Source organism: Abramis brama (assembly GCF_963993115.1).
Source record: "Abramis brama genome assembly, chromosome: 15".
Lineage (NCBI taxonomy): Eukaryota > Metazoa > Chordata > Actinopteri > Cypriniformes > Leuciscidae > Abramis > Abramis brama.
In genome coordinates this window covers 23071568-23093769 of record NC_139977.1, presented here as the reverse complement: position 1 = coordinate 23093769, position 22202 = coordinate 23071568, and the positions used below count along the sequence as shown (strand labels likewise).

At 37.0% G+C, this 22202-nt stretch overlaps 1 protein-coding gene across 2 annotated transcripts; it reads right to left on the bottom strand.

Annotated features, from left to right (window-relative positions):
- Positions 1 to 62: 62 nt before the first annotated feature.
- gsna (gelsolin a) lies at positions 63 to 21588 on the bottom strand. 2 transcript variants are annotated; one of them, XM_084138286.1, is made up of 17 exons: positions 21432 to 21562; positions 12012 to 12209; positions 11543 to 11697; positions 10889 to 11050; positions 10654 to 10803; positions 10483 to 10572; positions 10259 to 10391; positions 9868 to 10172; positions 9633 to 9766; positions 9413 to 9503; positions 7399 to 7425; positions 6028 to 6198; positions 5782 to 5956; positions 4707 to 4828; positions 4522 to 4599; positions 4294 to 4354; positions 63 to 3108 (listed from the first exon to the last, which is right to left on the bottom strand). In XM_084138286.1, exons 2-17 carry the CDS (start codon positions 12202 to 12204, stop codon positions 2939 to 2941), a joined length of 2217 nt encoding a protein of 738 aa, XP_083994412.1. In that variant the 5' UTR covers positions 12205 to 12209; positions 21432 to 21562; the 3' UTR covers positions 63 to 2938. The 2 variants fall into 2 exon arrangements, with proteins under 2 accessions (XP_083994412.1, XP_083994413.1); XM_084138287.1 differs by lacking the exon at positions 7399 to 7425 and having other exon boundaries at positions 21432 to 21588.
- Between the last annotated feature and the right edge of the window lie 614 nt (positions 21589 to 22202).

Below are 22202 nucleotides of genomic sequence, written 5' to 3'. Positions count from 1 at the left end.
TCCCAGAAACCTATTCATATTTTTGTTGCTTAAATCAATCTTTGAAGAACACTCTGGAAACCTTTTTGGGGTTGTGGTTCTTTATTGTACAAGAAGTAAAACTGGGAAATAATGTTTATGTTTATATTTCAGGTACAGAAGGATTTGCAAAAGCAGCATAGTTTGGAATAACCCTTATAAAATAAGTTTCTATATGAGTAGATGCATTTTGTGGGCTTTCGTACACCATCTTTAGGCAGTCAACTGACCCAATATGTTAACAATCATCTAATCCAAAACCCCCAAGAAATAAACAGCAGGCCTTTTTCCATTTAGTTTTTCCATTGCATGTAGGCCTTGTAGGAAAAAAAAGAAGAAGAAAAAAACATATGCAACCAATGACAAGACAAGCTCCTTTTCCATTCCACATTCTGATTATGGTTTAACAAATACTTTTATCAAGTGCACTATACTGACACTGATAAAACTGTAATGCAGAGATGATTATGGATAAATCCTCTTACATCCTCAGCATATGAATCTAAACTTTGATATTTAAAATCTAAATTGAGACAATGGGAATGTCTTCGATAAAGGCAGCATTAGATTCTTTGAAAAAGTCTTGCAGCGCCCTCTGCATGTAGAGGGATGTCATTGCTCACTTAGAATGACCATGGCTGCGTTTGGAATTATTAAAAAGCTTACCGAAGATAAATAAAATATACTGCCTAAATAAACATAGCAGGTAAAACAGGCATTCATAATTAATATTAATATATGAATAATTCACAATGAACGTTTTAAACCATATTATGCTACATCATCGTCACATGGCCTGATCGCAATGCACATTTAATGCAGTAAATTGTGGCCATCTTGTTTGAAGTTTTGCATTTTAAGCCAATTTTGGGTTAAAATCATGCCTTAGGTTTTGGCAGATCTTAGGTCTGATTAAATAATTAAAAAATGTGGTTGTTAATACTGATATTAAGCTCGGGAACGTTCAAGAGTGCATGATAGTATTTTTTTTTATATACCATTTTATTAATATTTTGAATTGGCTTTTATTTTTATATTTTCAGTGTTCATTTTAGTTTATGTGTTCTATTTTAAATGAATTCATTTTACTTCCGTTTTAGTTTTAAAACAAAACTAATCCTACAACTTGTCACATAAAAAAAGGTTTCTGACAGACTTTGATAAGAATATCCTTGTATATTTTCTGATACAGGCTCAAGCACTTCAGCAACATAAGGTGTACAGAACGAAGACAACAACCTAAAAGCTTTAAAAGCTTCAATGAAGGAGAAAACACTTAAATACATAAGCAACAAGGTGAGGATTTTATCTGTTCCATTTGTACCAAAAATGAGTTGACAGCTTTGTGCATTGTACTATACATTTGTCCTTGTCTACAGTCATTGCCTTGTTCAGATAAATTCTTGTTCTGTCGCCTTGTCTTGGCACAATGTGTACAGATATAAAACAGAAAACAAAATAAAAGTCTTATCAGCCAGCAAAATAAAGTATACAAGATAATTCCATTCATTCATGCGTGTAGATTTTTAGAACGCACATTAAATAACCTTTAATCCGATTTTCGCATTTGTCTGAACAAAAATTATGTACGGTAAAAATGAAAATTCACTCTCTGACGTGCTTATGGAACAGCAGAAATATAGTGGTTTCCCATGTTACCACTTTAAACAAAGCAACCTTGTGCTTAAAAAGACTACTTTGTTGGCATTATACTGAGGTAATATGCCATCGAAACCTTTCTGAAGACAGTCCTCTTCAGAGATACGTGGGGTCTTTCACTGTTCTCTTCATATGAGAAATAGGAGACGACAGTAAGTACGACAGATAGATGATAGTAAAGATGACAGTAAGGATGACAGCAAAGACGACATAAACAGGGAGCATACACATCAACATACACTCATTTATTTGAACAAGTAGACAAGAGGAAATGTATAGTATAAAGCCCAAAGCAGTCGCACAAATGGAACCTAATCGAATTTATGAAGTTGCCTAAAGTTTGGTGACTGAAGCCCAGGCCAGTAAGGTGCTTGATTTAAAGGTAGCCATTTTTTACTGACCAAGGACCAGCTTTGGTTTTTGAATCCATGATTAAATCCTCATAAGCATCAAATTGGTGTATCTAAGGCTATGTTCAGACTGCAGGAAAACGTGGCCCAAATCCGATTTTCTTTGCTCATACGTGACTCCGATCTGTTTTTGTCATGACAGTGTAAACAGCACAAACCACATGGAATCTGATCTTTTCGATTCTGATTTGGGCCACTTCCATAAAGTGGTCCTAAATCTGATACAGGTCTGATGTTTTGCAATGTGACCTCAGTCTGAACAGTCATATCAGAATTCATGCCACTCTAGATCTACATTCATCACAATTCTGCGCTCATGGGGGTCACTTCAAAGATTTTACATAGCCAAAGTTATCAAGACAGTTGCGAAAGATAGTCAGTGTAGGACAGTGATGTGTCAGAGCTCATAAGTATTACAGTGACAGCTCAATATACAAGCAAAAACATCATAAATGTTTAAAAACTCTGCTCTCTTTTTTTGCATCCTCGACTATGCCTGCGCATAAATTCGCTGGGTTCCGCGGCAGATCACAGAATAAATAAAGGCGTAATCTTTTACTCTAATGTCCTCCGTATGCCACTTCCGTATGACAGTGTGCTGCGTGACGTCTTTTTATCGTTTTTTTTTTTTTATGCATGCGGGGCAGTTCGGGACCATTATCTGTTCCCACTGGAATCTGATATTGGCCACATTTAAAACAACAATGTGAACAGCTAAACAAAAAAATCGGATCTGAGCAATAAATGGGAATTAAGCATTAAGGCTTGCAGTGTGAACGTAGCCTAAGAGCAACTTTGATCAGCTTGCAGTAAGGCAGTGGGGTCTAAAGGTCAGGGGTGACAGCTCAAGTTCAGATCTCCAGCTCAGCCATGGCCCGCTCCAGGGGGTCAGTGCTCCAGTAGTCGTGGTCCCAGCCCAGGAACCAGCCTGTGAAAGTGGGCGGCTCAAAGCCCTGTTTAATCTTCACAATAGGTGTGCGTGAGTCACGGTTGGCTGGGTCCGTCTTGATGTATTGTGCAGCTGGAGAGAGAAAAAGAAAAGTTTAATACAGGATTCATAAAAGGACACAATCTGCTTTTGCCATTTCAAAACAATTAAAATGTTTCACATTACTGCCACCTGCTGAACTCTAGATACTATTAATTGAAAAAATGCCTCATGACACACTACCATTCAAAAGTCTGTGGTTTTTGGGAAAATAAATGAATAATTTTGATCAACTTAATGCATCCTTTCTGAATAAAAGTGACAGTTCAGATATTTACAATGTTACAAAAGATTTCAGTAACACTTTAGTTTAGGGTCCAATCCTCACTATTAATAAGCAGTAATAGAGTTTATTTAGGCAAAAGTCATAGTTATTAATAGTTAGTTAATAGTGAAAATGGACCCTAATCTAAAGTGTGACCAAGATTTCTTTTTCAAGTAAATGCTGTTCTTTCTATTCACCAAAAAATCCTGAAAAAATATTTATCATGGTTTCCACAAAAAAATTAAGCAGTACAACTGTTTCCATCATTGATAATTTAAAGAAATAATTCTTGAGCGCCAAAGATTTCTGATGGATCATGTGACACTGAAGACTGGAGTAATGATGCTGAAAATTCAGCTTTACCATCACAGGAATAAATTAAATTTTAAAATATATTAAAATAGAAAACAGTTCATTTAAATAGTAATAATATTTCACAATACTAATCAAATAAATACAGCCTTGGTGAGCATGAGACTTTTTTTCAAAAATATTAAAAAAATAAAGTCTTACTGACTCCAAACATTTGAATGGAAGTGCATTCTTCTCCATATACGTTATATATATTTTTTTATATCTTTTCATCCAAGCAATTAACCTTATACATTTCAACCAAATACTGACTTAGTGTATACTAGGTAAATTCTGTGTATTGCTTACTGTTTATTAACAATGGCATGTGAAACAATAGATGCGATTCCAAAGACACTGAACAGTACAATACTACATTGTTGCACAGTAAATGCATTAACTTTTGGCAGTTTTATCAAAAATAAATAGATACAGTGTATAGAGATACAGTATTCCATTAAGTGCTCTAGGTCATTTGAATATACATACTTGGCACACTACGCATACTAGTATAGTAGAAGTAGTATGGCAATATTCTACTTACTCTTTATACTTTATGCAGTGAATTATAATTATGATAAGTTTTAAGTGTTGATTCTCACCTGAAGACATCGCCTCAGTTTTCTCCTCATCATGAGCTTCATTACCGATCCAGACAAACACCTGCAAAACACATTAAGATTGATTAAACTTCTGTGATGTCTCATTATTCCCCTAAATGTCAGTCATTACGTTAATAAAATAGTTGTGAAGTTTTTGCAAGCAACATAAAACAGATATATGAGAACTCCTTGTGATGTAGAACAATCCTGTTAATGTAGTCAGTTTACCTGATCCCAGGTGTCAAGGATCATGACATCATCTGTTGCCAGGTCTTCTTGGGTCATTTCTCCAGGTACTTCTTCAATCTGCATGGATATCAGCGCATCCATATTGAGTGACTCTTCATCATACTACACTGACAATATTCTCATTCAAATCAGGGCAGACAAAAAAATCTGTGTGCGTTACTCACGATGAAACGGCCAGTTTTGTTTGAGCAGGCGAACAGTCGTGGCGGGTGGGCATTCATCTTGTCCTTCAGCCTGGCGGATGTGCGGTAATCGACCTTTCCTCCCAGAGAGTCCCAGAAGCTTCCTGCAGCGCATGCAAGTATAATGAGCTTAATTATGAAGATCACATTTTTTAAGAAGAAAATGCAACAAATAATATAAATATCAAAATAATAAATTGGATATAATAAAAAAATAGTTAATAAAAAATGGTCAAATCAAATCAAATCAAGTATATTTGTATAGCGCTTTTCACAATACAGATTGTATCAAAGCAGCTTCACAGTATTAAAATAAAATAATACAACAAAGTTTGTTTCTAGTGGAATTTATTGATTGATAGAATAAAATTAAATATCCCCAAAATATCCCCAACTGAGCAAGCCAAAGGCAACAGTGGCAAGGAACCGAAAAAACTCCATCAAGCGGCCTAATGGTGTCCTAAAACTCCATCAGGTCACTGATGGTTTACATAAGAGAATGAACTGGGAATTAAATATTAATTTGATGCATTCTAAAAGGAACATTCACCCCAAAATGAAAATAATTTTTTTGCCCTTTTTTTTTTTTTTTTACATGAAACAGAAGTTGCGATAGTCTTTTCTTCCCAGTTGTGATGTACATCTGAGTGAAACGACTTCTCGAACAAGAAAAAAATGTAGGCCGAGACTTGATTTTGTCAATCAGGAATTGATTGGATGGTTGTGGTTTGCTATTGCTGTGATGTCATGTGACAGGTTGTCCCGCCCTCATGCCAGTAAACACATCATCAGAAAAAGAAAGAAAGTGCAAGTGGGAGGGAAAGTTATTTTGAGTAAAGATTATGATTAAGTAATAAATACTGCAATATCACTTTTGATTTCATGGTGACTTTAAATCTTGAAAGAAGCTTCAGTCCCAATTTATTGTAATTGTATGGAAAAGAGTGACCATCTTCGTAATTTCTCCCTTTGTGTCCATGAAAAAACGAAAGTCATACAGTTTTGGCACAAAATGAGGATGAGTAAATGATGACACAGTTGTCAAACGAGTTCTCACCATCCTCTCCTCCTTCACCCAGCTCAGAGGGCGACACTCCAAGGATGTCACACAGCTGCTGCGCCCCACGTTTCTCTGTATCACTGGCTCCTCGTCCCACCCATATGAAAGACGCAGCTGGGGTCACCAGGACGAAGGCATCATTGGAGTTCAGATTGGAGGACACTGCGTCAATCTGGAGGAAACAGCAAATATTAGAGGAGGATATTTAAAACTTCCCACCAATTGTAAACTTCAGATGCTGACCTCCACCGCTCGTGTGCACCCTGCGGAGTTTGAGCGCACTTGGAACAGCCGAGTTTCAGCTGGCGCCGTCTGACCACTTTCCCTGGAGGTGCCGCCCTTGTGCACCACCATGGGCTGCCCTCCGAACAGACTGATCAGGTGAGCAGGTTCCTTGCCCTGGACCACCCGCACCTGAAAAAATACACAGTGAGTAGACATTAAACAGAGATAACATGCAGTCATTCTTCTGCAAAATGAAAAGGGGAAAAAAAGATATTCTGATAACACTGTCATATTTGCCCTATTGGTTTTTCAAGAGGCTTTGGTTGAGAATTGCATTTAATTCCACAGGGTGGCACTGTTGAGCTCACTGTGTGGAATGTAGAGCTAATGCCAAAATTTCCCAGCATCCTTTGTGGTCAGCATGATGACAGTGCAGTGTGGTGTTCAACTTTGTGAGAAAGCAGAGCTTTATTAATGGTCGAACTAAAGGGGTTATTTTCTCCTTCTGCCCCAAAAACTTACATTAGAGTTTTACATTACATTTAGAGTTCCCATGATAATCTCTGCTGAATCATACGGTTGTATTCATTGCAATATAATCTAATATTTGTTCATGTTCCTATGAAATCTTAGTTAAAAGGAAAATAATTTATTTTAAATAGAATTATTTTATAACATTATAAATGTCTTTTTTGATCAATGTAATGCAACCCACACACACTTGACCAATACAGAAGATGATGGACATTCTCTGTAGTCTAATGCGTTTTACACATTAACTACATTAGCATGCTAAATGTGCTAGTTAGGTCTAGTTAACTGTGCATGACAGCATGCATAAATCCAGATAAACATATAAATCATAGTCACACTTTGAATCAATTAAAAAATAAATGTGAATGCATGATGGAGCATTTCTGTTAATGTTCACATGCTCAGTCCCACAAGTAATCTGTAAATGTGGAAGACAGTTAGTTACTTGTGCAAAAATGACGAAATAACAACACTGAGAGACAAAGACACGGGTGTATAGGGATAGTATGTCAGTGTACAGAGCCTTACAAAAAAAGCGTGATAATATTTGTACATATTGATCATTCTCATTGATTATGCAGACACCAATGAAATCACGAGTTTAAAACCCTTAAGCTGTATAAATTCATATAATGGACTTTATGCTGCTACACTGTGGAAACAGAAAAGGCATTAGAGAAACATGACTAGGAATTTCCTTCCAGATTTGTAACTGTTGTTTGTGTAATGCTGTGTAAGATCATTTTTGCTTTATCAATGTGACTCAAAGACTGAGTAAAAACAATGCTGTTTGCTTGTAAAAGTGGCAGAGAAGAAGGCTCTGTACAGGGACATGCTATCCTGAGATATGGATACCTGAGTGGTCAGGGGAGCACCAGCCATCTACAGCAGGATGACGGATATGAATAACGGTCAGGAAGGAAAGACATAGAGGTGGAAATTGATTTAACAGATGGAAAAATCAAGGAAGGCTGATGCAACCGGCAATAACTGCAGAACGTAACTAAGCTTTCAAAGGCTACAGTAGGAACCAGGAGCACCAAGTTCAAGGGTGCTTGAACTTAGTCAACATGAAATCAAAATTAGTCATATTTACCATTATTTATCAGTGCATGTAATTCAACAGCAATGATTAAAAAAAAATGTTTTAATACTCTTTCATCAAAATTAGGGATGCACGGGTATTAAAGTTGGCAAGAAACGGAAATTACATTAGTCTTTTCTTCCATACTATGATGTATATCCGAGTGAAAAAAAACCCCTTGATTTTGTCCATCAAGAATTGATTGGATCATTGACGTTTGCTAAGTGCTGTGATCCCATTTGAGTGACAAGTTTTAGGAGAGGATTATTTTCCCACCCTCTCGCCAGTCCACACATCATCAGAGACGTTGTTGCGAGGAGAGGAAGTTAAAGGTCCCGTTCTTCGTGATCCCATGTTTCAAACTTTAGTTAGTGTGTAATGTTGTTGTTAGAGTATAAATAATATCTGTAAAATTATAAAGCTCAAAGTTCAATGCCAAGCGAGATATTTTATTTAACAGAAGTCGCCTACATCGAACGGCCCGTTTGGACTACATCCCTCTACTTCCTTCTTTAATGACGTCAGTAGAACCGTTTTTTGACTAACCTCCGCCCACAGGAATGCTCCCTCAATTTGTTTATGTACTTGCGCACTTCTTATAACTTACTGTGTTTACTCAGCTCTTACGGTGATTTTCTGAAGTAAAACTGACGCTTCATCTTTTGTGTGATGTACAATAAACTTTATTAAACTCATCAGTATATGTTTGATCATCATTCGGACCTGGTCAGAAACAGCAGACTTGTAGGCTATTAATAAATAATGGATACATACAAGCAGATGACAAATACGTTATAATAACCGTAATTAAACTACTAAACTATACCTGTTCCATCTCTATACAGCACTCTGACTCTGTAGGCATTATTGTCCGACTCAAAATGAACACCGTTACTGAGAGTTTCTGATATTATCATCATTCCGTGAGATGAAATTGTCCTGAGAGACTGAGCGCGAGCTCATGAAGCTCCGCCCCCTGGGTCGTCCAGCAGCTGCTTATTTGCATTTAAAGGGCACACACTAAAACAGCGTGTTTTTCTGAGCCCCAAAAAATGACAATTTAAACATACTGTAAAAAATGATCTGTTGGGTATTTTGAGCTGAAACTTCACATACACACTCTGGGGACATCAGAGACTTATTTTACATCTTGTGAAAAGGGGCATAATACGGGACCTTTAATGTTTTTAAATAAAGATTACGAGGGCACATTAATTAAAAAAAAATAATTATTATGATGTGCACTGATAAATTATGTATAATAAACTATTCCGTAAAAAATGTAGATTTCATGGTGACTTTCAAATTCTAGACGATGCCTATAAGCCAATAATTATTTTCATGTTGTGGCTGATATCTGATAATTAGACCATATTAAAATTCTATACTATTTTGCAAAAATTAATTAAAAATAAAACACTAAAAACTAAAAAACAAACATAATAAAATAAAATAAAATAAATAATTTTAAATACTACACGTGAAGTTTAATAGATTTGCTAAAAAAAACATAACAGTGTTATTAAATGATTTTTTAAGTTAAGTTATTTTTTCTGAATACTGCTGAATTACTGAGAATACCGTTTCACTCAGAAATGCGCCACATCACAATTGTAAAATGGTTTGTGAATGCTTTTTCATGTTGACAAATTAAAAAAAGAGAATCAATGTTGCACTTGTAATGAAAGAGCCCTAAATGACAATTTCACCATGAAGTACCAAAATATGGATATGATTGTGATTAAGTGATCCAACAAGGTTTATTTGTTTATTTGTTAGCATTACCTGCACAGGTCCACCTCCAAGCTCATCGTCCAGTTGGGCGCCCAAGATAGCAGATGCCCCAATCTCATCTTGTGAGGAGTCCTTACCCTGCCTGTGAGACACACCACACATCAATAGTCAGGACAACACACCTGAATTGTTACATGAAAACACATTGCATGTGCTCCAGTGTATATGACATGACAAAGCTTTACATTGACTGTGTGAGATCAAGTCATACCAGATGTAGATGATGTGACCCTGTCTGCCTCCATGGCGGTAATTGTACAGGATAATGTAACTGTCTCCACCATAGAACTGGCCGTAAGTAGAGGGGTCAACTGGAACTTTGTCTGAACCTTCAATACGCCAGATCTATAGTTGCACAAAAATAAAATACATACACTGTATATGTATACACAACATGTTGTGTAACTTCAGGTTACGTTACATGCAGTGTGTGCTCACACGCTGACCTGTTTCTCTCCATTGCCATCATCGATCATTCCGTGTTGGGCGGCCATGGCTGGTGAATCATGCAGTGTGGAAGCATCAAACGGCACCTTTTCGATCTTAGCGATGCTGTTTGAGACATAAGCAATGCCCAGGCCGTCTGTCTGGTCCACATCACGCCAATTTTTGAAGAATTGTTTGAATAGAGGCGTCTCGCCCATCTCTGGGAGAATCTGAACCTGTGTTTGCTTTGGGTAACCCATTTTCTTAATGAACTCATCTGCTGCCTTCATGGCAACTTTTCTCTCTTCCACATTGGCATCTTTGCCTATAAAATGAACATAAGCGTGTCAACAAAGAACTCTATAAAGGAAAAAAGTCCCCTTTTTTGTTTTGTCAGTCAATGCCATTTACCTTTCCAAACAAAGATCTTGCCATCTGAGCCGTGATCCAGGATGAAACAGTCGCTTGATTCCAGTGCACTCTGGGAGAAGGGGTTCTCAGCGGCCACCAGGGCAATGGCCATGTCTCCGCTGGCATCAGACACCTGAAGTACAAGAAAACGCCAATAAACTGAATGCATTTATGATCTACAAGGGCTATTTATCATACTGGTATGGTTTATTTCCAATGGCTACCTTGTAGAGTTTGGCCATCTTCCTATTGGAGGCATCAGCCTTGATATCATCAGACACTCCTTCAGGCAGGTCTGGTTTTTCTCCAAGAACCTGCCATCAGATAGATGGATCGTATTTTTAGCGTGTTTTCTTAGTTGATTTTGAAGTTGTTGTTTTTTTTGTCTTTCTTACCTCTAAAATCTTTTCTCGTTCACTCCCTTCATCACAAACATACACGCGAGCGCGTCCACTGCGTTCGTTGTCACGAATGCCCTTTGCAAGCTGCGTAGCTTTTAACTTCTCAAAACGGTTACTCTTTGAACCACACCACTGGTAGATCTCCTGTAAAACCACACAGAGAGAGCAGGGTTATTTTTGAGATTTTGATGATATCAAATCTCCCTCACTCTCTTCATATGATACTCACATTACCCAAGTCCAGGATGAAGCAGTCTCCCTGGTTAAAGCTGTCCCAGCCGACTGGCACTTCTGTTGCTCTGACAACACGCCGACCTTTGACCTGTAGCACCCGCTGCACTGTCACTTCATTGGTGACAACATGCTTGAATCCAGACGCAACTCCACCTTTCTGGAAAAAACAGATGTCATCAAAATTTCATGTCTGGTGATAATATTATTCCTTAATATTTTAACATTAATATTTTGTAGCAAAGAAATTAATGGTGACATGACAATGACATTTGTCAGTATTTCTAATAAAAATTATAAATAAATGTAATTTCAACAGTCAATGACCTGAATATATATATTAAAACTTTAAATATTAAAATATTATATTATTTCTTAAAAAATTACGTAGTGAAGCAGTATTGTTTTACAAAGTTATATTCAAATGGAAGTCAGTGTTGTTGAAACCACATGACTTTGAATTAAGGACTAATATCAACTAACCTCAACTATCAAAACTTTCAAAAATTCATGATATTTGTAGAAATGTTACTTGTGTTTTTACTTTTAAATGTGTTTGAAGACATGATCATATTTGAACATCCTTAGTTGTAAATATTTGTAAACTTCAGAGTCTTTTTCCATTTGTCCTGTCATCGATTGGACCACTCACCATGTACTGGAGCCCTTTTTTGAAATATCCCAGGAAAGCTTTGGACTCATAGCCCTGAACTTCACGGTACTGGATGGGCTTTCCACCCAAATAGTCATCCATCTGCACTGTGAAAATGGCAGCCGCCCCACTCTCATCCTGCGTGCAGAAGTCACCTGCCAGTTGAGGGAAGAGCATCTATAAGAAATGTAGCTGATGCATTTGACATTTAAACCATCTAGCTTGCCTTACAAATTAAATTAGGCAGAATATTTGCACTCTAAAAAATGCTGGGTTGTAACAACCCATGTTTGGGTCACCGTTGGTTTAAAATTTTAAATTACATTTTTAAACCCAACAGTTGGGTTTGTCCATATTTGACCCAAACATGGGTTGAAACAACCCAGCATTTTTTAGAGTGTACTTTGCAATGGCACTAAAATACAAGTCAGAAATTCAGAATCTCTTCAGCAAAGCATTGTCCTCTTACCTAGCCAGAAGTGGAGGTCGTACTGTAGGTTGCCAGAACGCTGTTTGATAGTATTAAGGACCAGATAAGCGTCACCGGTGTAGAACCCTCCATAGAGGTTCTCAGGAACTGCCACCAAATCAAACTTCTCAATTCTCCACACCTGGAGGCCAGGCTCCCTGCCTGCTCGCTCAAACTCAGGGTGGTACACCATGCTGTCTAGAGAAAAAAAAACACACACACAGACATTAGCCCCTTTCACATTTTCAGTCTTTAAATGACCATTTAGAGATCATGTGTGATCTCCAACCTTTTCAAAAATACTGGTAAATCAGTTCTAGCAATTTTCCGGCATGAGAAGTTGCAACAATACCAGTAAATTACCGGTATGATCCTATACCTATGTGAACAAAGAATAGGTCATGAACTGGTATGAGCATGTACGAGGTCAGAATGTGCTGATGTAGAAGCTTCTTTTGGACCAATCATTAAGCTCTGTTGGAGCGGTTTATGGTACGCTCCACTGCTTTTAATTGTTTTTCTATGTAAACATGCGCTAGACGGATAACAGACCGCTGTGACACGTCTGCCGCTTGAGACCCTGCTTTCTTTTCCGCTCATCAGCGCTGTGGCTCTGTTGCTATTTCTTTGTACTATAGAAGCTGCAGTACTACTGTATATTAACTATTATGTGTCTCATGTTTTGATTTCTGATGACTGACATCACAGAGTTTACTGGTATTTTGGTACTGATGTGTGAATGGTATGGATGTAACATGGTTTTGGTTTTTGTTTAAGTTTCATGTCTTTTATTTTGTGATTTGCCTTTAATCATGGTTCCTATCATGTGATTCCCTTTCCCTCATGTGTTCTTGCCATGTGCTCCCCTTGTGAATGTGTCATGTTATCATTGGTTGATTTAGTCATGTGGTTTGTCAGTTCTGGGGCACGTTCAAGTTCAAAACGGTGCGCAACTTTTTGCTACGGTTTCCGGGTTGAACGTCATGTTTCCTGGAAACGGCGTGCACCGGTGTGCAAAAGGGTTTGAGATACGTTTTCTCTTGTTTGGTAGGTGTGTCAGAACTGCAGTCCAATCAGCAGCAACATGTATATTCAGCACGCTGTATTAAAGTGAACTCGCACAATGGGTTCAAGGAAAGTAATTTACAAATGTGTTCGATGCAGCTCGGTATACGCAACAACTGAGGATATTAGAAGACATGTTTGTCGTAAGTTTTATTGTAAAAATATAAGATATCAACATAATGATGTAGTTGTTTATATTTTTAGCTTCATTGCAAGTGTATGACATTTGGTATAGAAATAAACAATGGTAATTAAGTGCTTTTCCTAAAAATGAGAAAGAAAATACAGGGTATTAAAACAGTATGAACTACAAATAAAGGCAGTAGGCTATGTGAGGCTAAATAGATGTATTTTAGTCTGAATTAGGTAAGATGTGTGCTTCCATTTCAGTTTCAGCAATCCCTTCACTCGATTGGGATGTTCTCTTTTGTTCTGGGCGGCAAGTGCAGTAACTGTAACATCGGGCATATTTTGTAGTATTAAACACATATTTATACCGACTTCATCAGGCTCTGAAAATTGTCTCATTGCTCTCAGGTGTGTCTTGTTAGCTCATTAGTCTGTTAGTATTTATAGGTCTTGTGTTTTCTTTATCTTTGTTATGTGTAACCTGCTGTTGGTGAGTTTGTTCATACTTAAGTTTTTTGTTTTGCCAAGCCTTTGTTTTTATGTTTCTACTCATGTTTTGGAAAAACTGCAAAAAACCGCACTTGGGTTCAGTAAGCTCGCCTCCAGTGGACTGTGTTACAATGGTACTGTATCATTGTAGACACTGTAGACAAACTGCAAAATAAACTCTGAACTATAAAAATCCAGTGGCTGGGAGTTTCCTTCTGTGGTGATAGAGAACTGGGTTGGATGCAGGAAAACGGAAACGTTGTGAGTCATGCTTTTGGAGTGACAATGCCAACTGTGGACACAGCCTGGCCAGATCATTCATACCACCAGCCCTCACTTACAGTCACTCACCAGCTCTTAATGTGGCGAGAGCCTCTGAGATGGTGATCATGTCAGCTGAGCTTACCGCCCACTTGTGGGGTGGAGACATGGTGAAGTTTGGAATGTTTTAGGCATGAGTCATTCAGAAATGAGACGGTAGCATTGTAAGTCTCTTCACAGACCACAAGACATTCCTCAGAGAAAAAAAAAAGTCCACGAAGGGAGTGGTGTTTACTAAGGATCAATATTCACCAATCATCCATCAGAATTAACTCGGAGATGTTGTGGTTTAGGATTTCTTAACATTATGAAAAACCAAACCACAGGAAGGGAATGTAATGACTGGTTCCAATGCCAAACAATTTTAAAGCACTTATGTAATTTTTCAAAGAATGGATGAGTAGGGCCTGTTATGGGTCAGTATGATTTTTCTTAAATATTAATACTTTTATTCAGCAAGGATGCATTAAAATGTATCTAAAGTGACAGTAAGGAGATTAAATAAATTCTGTTCTTCTAAAATTTCTATTAATCATATCTAATTAATCCTGAAAAAAATGATCATGGTTTCCACAAAAATATTAAGCAGCACACCTGTTTGCAACATTGATAGTAATAAGAAATGTTTCTTGAGCACCAAACCAGCATATTAGAATGAGTTCACAAGAATCACATGAAGAATAGAGTAATGATGATGAAATTAAGCTTTGCCATCATTTTGAATATACTAAAATTGAAAAAAAGTGATTTCGATTTATAATAATTTTTTACGATATTACTCTTTTTACTGCCTCTTTGATCAAATAAATGCAGACTTGGTGCATTATTACCAACCCCAAACTTTTGAACGGTAGTGAACATGCATCAAGGGATGTATATTAAATTTGTGGACCATACAATAATTAATTTTATATTATTAAATAATTTCATATTAAAATTCTATACCATTTTGTCTAAACATGTTTTCAACAAATTAAACAATAAAGATTTAACAAAAAGAAAAAATATCATTTGAAATGTTGATCATTTTAAAACTAAATTTAGGCATCACAACATTACAATGTGCAGTGTGAAAAATGGATTTTCATTTTTAAAGATTAACATTAAGTGAGTGTGGGAAATCTTAATGTAAAAATATAGGAAATAGGTGACCGTGCACAATCAAATATGCAATATAAACTGATACATCGAATATCAACTGATTAGAGATATCATGATATATCATGAATAAAATCATAGCTATTATGCATGCACATTATCTCTCATCATTTCCAAGAACATTAAACCATAAATCCACCATATATTCTGATCTTATTTTTCTCTCTACACTCATAACACAACATAAGGCAATGTGCAATTAAACACTGAATTAACACTGTACAAGATAAAGTTGTCACCATGCATTCATTGACACCTCCAATATTAGATCAAATCGCTATTTGGCAACACATTCTTCACAAACAGGCTTCTATTTTAAACCAGGGGCCTGCTACGAAACAAGCACTTGATGATGAACTTGAATAGACATGCGGCCTCCATTTGTTCTACATCAGCTGCTGTCTTATCAGCATGTACACCAAAGTCTATGTCGTGTGAACTAGAACTGATTTCCAAATGTTTTGATGTGCCTAAGTACATTGTATCTTCTGACATCTCTTCTGAAGACATAGCATCAGTGCGACAGAAAGGCTAATTAAACAGAATATTGTTTCACGCAAACGACTGATCTCAGTCTGTAATTTACTGCTCCGGGTTTCTCTCTTGAGAATTGCATGAAATTTTTAACATACAATGGCCTATTCTTAACTAAACATCTTGTCTGATGCAGCTGATGAGTTTGCCGACGTCTGCTGCTAACCCACAGGAGACTATAAATAGCCTAGGGTCATGTGACATTTGCTTATGGGTCAAAATGGGAGGGAGCTGTTTCTGGGAAGCGCCTGTATACAGTCAGTCCCTTTGAATAGGCCTTAATACAGTTTTGCAAAAAGCAGTAAGATGCATGAAAACAGGTGTACAATATATACTGCATTTGCTGAATTATAAAGTATGCACCCAGTAGGCACATGGAATGAAAATTATACCCTATTATTATTTATTTTGTAAATGCATGTTATTGATCTTACTATGAACGATTCATCCATGCATACATTTCTTTTTTTTCTTTTTTTTAAAGGTGACATATTATGCCCCTTTTCACAAGATGTAATATAAATATATGGTGGCCCCAATATGTGTTTGTCAAATTTCAGCTCAAAATATCCCACACATCATTTATTATAGCTTGTCAAATTTGCCCCTTTTGGGGGGTGAGCAAAAACACGCCATGTGTGTCCCTTTAAATGCAAATGAGCTGCTGCTTCCCGCCCCCGTTCTGAAGAGGGATGATCCTTTACACAAGCTTCGGATACTCCAACAATAACAAAACACGCAAATAATCTCACTCATCCAAAATCTCAGAAATAACCAGTAGGAGTGTAGCATTACGGAGAGACTCAGGAAGAGGTTGTAACTTTTAGACTGCACCTGGACGTTTCAGAACGGTTAGTGGATACGTTTATGTAGTTGTTGTGGTGTGGAGTTACATTGATTCATCTAATCGACTTGCATGTACCGTCATGTTTAACTTTTACACAAGTTGACACAGATCCCTGAAGTCTTTATAAGACAGCTGCAACATTTTTTGGTCAAATAGTGTTCTGTGCTCATCTGTGCAGCCAACGACAGAGCTTTGCCATTGCGTTAGAACTGGTTACACGACTGTTGTCGCTTGCGAAAACCAAATGGTGGCGCTGTGGGTGGAAAAGTGCAGATTAAAGGGGTAGTTCCATAGATATCATATATAAAGGCTAGATGTCTCGTGCGCGCTGCTGGCCAATGGAGGTCGACGTCCGCACGTGGCGGCCATCTTGCGGCAGTGCGCTCGCTCACTCGTTTAATGGTGCAAATACTTTTAAATAACCATAACTTGCCCAATTTTCTACCGATTTTCAAACGGTTTGGTTTGTTATAAACGTCAGAGATGTAGTTATGACACTACATACATACACTGCATACATATGAAAAATTATAACATACATGTTCAAGCATTCGGAATTATAGCCACGTTAATAACGTTTGTAAGAAACCAAACCGTTTGTAAATCCGTCAATATTTCAGCGAGATATGAGGATTTGTGTGCATGCTGATCACTCACCTTAATGCACAGAGCACTGACACAAGATGGCCGAACGGTGATGCCGGAAGTGACTGCGCCATAAGACATCTAGCGTTTATATATGATATCTATGGGTAGTTCACCCAAAAATTTAAATTACCCCATGATTTACTCACCCTCAAGCCATCCTAGGTGTATATGACATTCGTTTATGTTTTTAAGTCCATCAAAGTGCATACATTTAATATGTTAATAAAGGCCTTCTGAAGTGAAGCGATGCATTCGTGTAAGAAAAATATCCACATTTAAAACTTTATCGACTAAAATAAATAACTAGCTTCCCACAGGTGGCCGTACGCATCGATTTACAGCGAAATAGTAACCTTTGACATGACGCATTGACGAACGCAGAAGCGAAGAGGATAGAGGAAAAACAAAACACCAGTCACGAATTAGAAGTCTGTCTAAGTCTCGGGGGAGCTTGAGTTTGTTGCCCAGACCTTTTTGTTTGAACTGCGAGAGGCGTTAAAGCTTACGCTACTCCGGTTACGCCATACATCATCAAGTGTTACTCTTTTGGCGTAAGTCGACTTGCGTACGGCCGTCTGCTGTAAGCTAGTTATTTAAGTCGATAAAGTTTTAAATATGGATATTTTTGTTACACGAACGCATCGCTTTGCTTCAGAAGGAAAACATTTTCTATTAAAAAACAATAAAAATTAACATGTACTGCATTAGATTAAACTGAGAGGGGTCATAGCACTTGCATATTGTTGTCCTACTGTTAGTTTAGCTGCTTCTATTGTTCTCATTTGTAAGTCGATTTGGATAAAAGCATCTGCTAAATGAATAAATGTAAATGTAAGTCCTTTATTAACCTCCCAGAGCCGTGTGGAACACTTTTAGCATGGATGGATGCACTTTGATGGACTTTAAAACATAAACGGCCATTCACTGCCATTATAAAGCTGGGAAGAGCCAGGACATTTTTTAATATAACTCTGATTGTATTCGTCTGAAAGAAGAATGTCATATACACTAAGGATGGCTTGAGGGTGAGTAAATCATGGGGCAATTTTCATTTTTGGGTGAACTATCCCTTTAAGGGGCGGTAATATTATAATAAGACTCCCTTCCTACGTCAGAGAAAGGCTTAACAAAACCAAGTTACTGGGTTGTCATTTTTCACGTTTTCTGTGTTGGTAGATGCACCGGGGACCTGATTATAGCACCAAAACACGGAAAAAGTCAGATTTTCATGATATGTCCCCTTTGACAAAAGTAGGGATGCACTATATCGGCCACCATATTGGTATCGCCCAATATATGTACAGTTTTAATGTTATCGGCCCAATAAAGAAATGTGGGCGATATATTAAAGCTGATAAATAATGTGTTTTTCCTTCCACTGAGACACTGTTTGGAATTGCTTTATGATTGGAATCACTTAAAAAAGTAAAATACAGTTAAGTACTACATGAGCAGAGCAAGTCTGTCATATAGGCTACATAAAATTATAATGAGAACATCATTATAATTGTGTCCTTGGGATATGGATTTTAATTGTGAGACTTTTGCTTTTGTAATCAGGCTCTCAAAAATTATAAAAAAACTTGAATTTAGATATATCAGCCAAAATATCGATTATCGGCTTTCAAATAAAAATAATTATCGGTTATTATCGATATTGGCCAAAATGTTCATATTGGTCCATATTCATCCCTAAACAAAATGTCACAACCAGAACTCCAGGAACTTCAGAACTGCCTCCATTCAATCAACATCTGATGGAAAGAACCAAGTCAACATCCTACATTGTTTTGTTAATAATAAGTTTATAATATAAGTTTATATAATTTTGATATGTTTTTACTCAGATGTACTACTTCTGGTTTATCATGATCTTATGACCCCAAAAGCTGAGGAGCCATCGGTTTTGAAAAAAGAAAAAGAGTCGGTGGTACCAAGAAAAAAAAAAAAAATCTTTCTCATGGATTAATTTGCACGATTACTTTGCACTTGCATACCTAAAATACATACTTCAATAGTTGTGAAGTAAGTTTGACACTGACTTCAGAAAGCATTGTAAATCTGGCATTTCCTCAGTTTTTAAAGTCCGGAATTCTGACTGTAATCTGAACCGATCTGAAAGTTCAGACACAGTGGCCCTCGGAAAATGTTGTCGGAAAGAATATAAATCTGAAGTGGAAATGGATACATGTGATGGTCCTAAATCTGTTAAATGACCAGCATATACCTCCAACTTGAATTTAACCTAACTACTGGGTAGTATAAAATAATTTATGTATTTTGACATAATCCTCAGTCTGGAAGAACTGACAAAATCATCTTCCGTTTTCCTGGAGAAATGCCTGAATCAGATGAACTCCTGGTGTGACTCAGTTTTTCCATCTAGACATTTCTTCACATTTTACAATGCTCCTGAGATAATATTTTAGCACAGAGTCTGATTCAAAGTCTTGTTTAAGCCCTTGACTGCACCCAGTGTTTACCCAGAGATAAAACAGTGACTGCACTGACTGTTTTATAGCCAGGCCCCATATTAAAACACAAAACTCTGAGAATTGTTATTTAGTTTACAGATAAACATGCAGACGTTCAAAGTCTGAGCTATAAAAGGTGTAAGACCTTTCTATCAGATTGATGTGGCTGATACTTCCTTGACTATTTCAACCGATGTAATGTTGAACAGTCAGCAAACAGAACGCTGTTCCTAAAGTCCCCATAAAAATTAAAATGGACAAATTCTTTCTTTCTTTTTTTTATGAAGTACTGCACTATTTTTTATTTTAAAGATTTATCTGTGCACATCATTATTATTTTTAAAATCATAATAATAATAATCTTTAATCAAAATAATTTCCCTTCCCTTTTGCAGTGACATCTCTTCTCTTTTCTGGTCGGATTGGTCGGATATACGTCACACAATAGGGAAACAAAATCCAACTCGCAATATCGTTTCATGCTGACTTTAAGAACTGCATGAAAGCAAACACATGCAAATTTGTCACTGGTTTTGTAATGTTATGACATGATAACAACATATCACTTGCCATTACAAATGACAAAAAAATTGTGTTGCTGGTCTTATTCTTGTAGATGTTTACATGTGTTTCTGAGTAACTTGCATGAAGTAAATAAAATCAAAGAGAACAATTTTTCTGTTCTTCCTGCAGAGGCACGGTGTAACCTACTCTCACAGACCTCTGTTATTCTTTTAATCACTAGGTATGTGTGTGTATAGGCGTGTTTGGATTAGAACACCCATGGAAAAAAGCTAGTATGTTATTAGTCTTTGTGCAAGTTATCTACCTGGCTACAGACTGCACCAATCAAACTGTACACATATGTGCATAAAATACTAAAATAGTCATAAACATGATTTCTGCCATGACTTATGCTGGAAGGTTGCTGTAGTTTTTCACAAGCACTGAAGTTGTTTCCTGAGGTAATGTAAAGTGCTTCCTTTTTTGTCTAAAGCATCTTTACCACAAAGTTAATGTTTGTCTCAGTTGTGTGTGTTTCTATGGTAACAGTTGACAAATGTGCACAAGGGACTGATGATGAGTAATCAAAAGTGGAACTATACAGCACATGAGTCATGACATGCAATCCAAATCTTTAAAGTTCCCTGTAATGGCCATAAAAATAAAATAAAAATGATGTTAACAATATGTTTGCTTTCGTTATTTAGTCATATTAGTTCTTTCTGAGAGCCACTTGAAGGCTGAAAACCATAAATTGCTCCACTCTGCTTTGGTTTTACAGCAAAGGATCAATCGACTGAAATATCAATAATAGGCCTAACTTACTCTTTCAAATGCATATGTGACAGCAGGGCAGAGAACGTCCTGCAGACTCCGCACTTTTAAAGATCCCGTATGCCGCATAATTAAAAGGCGCATCTCAGAATTCAGAATCTCTCCATATATGGCTTTGTTTGATGAGCATTTTCAGCGCCTGATACGAAAACAGCAGTTTTGTCAAATACGCGATATGATGCACGGCCTACACTTGCTGAAACGATTTCAATCTGCAGTGTGTTTGAGTTCGTGGCGTGTCCCGTAAGAAAGTGTCCCTCCGTTACACACACACAGAGAGAGAGAGACGCTTGTGTGGCAAGTAACAGTTCTGCGTTGTTTGCAGTAAAGTAAATCGTTACATTTCAGTTAACTACATTATTTTGTGGATGAGGAGGTTGGGGTAAAGTTCAAATAAATCAAATATAATAGACTTACCTTTAGCTGGACGACTGGAGTCTGTCTACTGCGGAGATTCAGTAAATGGTATTGCAGAATGGTTTGAACAGGACAACACCCCTCTGTTTCAGACAGACTATACTCAAATAATCCTCATCAGGGGGTGATCCTGGCATTTAAACCACACCCCTCCGACAACGGGACAAGGCAAATCACTGCCACCTACTGCGCCCCTCAGATACTACGCTCACACACCCACAACAAGTTTACCGTGGTAACCGTTGTTTTCCTCCAACATAGCACAGTTAGCCTACTACATTCAGCTAAATGTAGTTTTATTATACTCACTTCTCTGCGTGTTACTTTCCAGTCGGTCTTTTCAAGGATTTTCTGTGACTGAATGCTTTGCGAAATAACATGTCAAAGGCCTAATCTCTTCACTTGCTAAACAATATAGAACTATTATATATATGTATACATATATATATATATATATATATATATATATATATAAAACTGTCTTAATTACTAAATAAATACATAATTAATACATAATTGAATGAATAATATTCAACAGTAGCCTAATACAACAGTATACAGTAGCTCAGTGCAATACAGCTGAGATAATAATTAGGCTACTTTAGGTTAGTTTCTTTAGGTGTGTGTGAAAGGTTGGCCAAAGGCAAAGCTATTTAAAGATATTTGTTTGTTTTTGATATATGATATTATATTATAATATTTACATTAATATTCATATTTATTATAATATATATTATAAGTTAAATGTTGCAATATGTCACAATTAAGGGT

Excerpts from the sequence above, each read along its gene's own strand:
- gsna (XM_084138286.1), bottom strand. The coding sequence starts at position 12,204 with ATGGTGTACCACCCTGAGTTTGAGCGAGCAGGCAGGGAGCCTGGCCTC. Across the intron at positions 11,698-12,011 it reads CGACCTCCACTTCTGGCTAG|GTGACTTCTGCACGCAGGAT; the intron begins GTAAGAGGACAA and ends CTCAACTGGCAG. Across the intron at positions 3,109-4,293 it reads AACTGAGGCGATGTCTTCAG|CTGCACAATACATCAAGACG; the intron begins GTGAGAATCAAC and ends TTCTCTCTCCAG.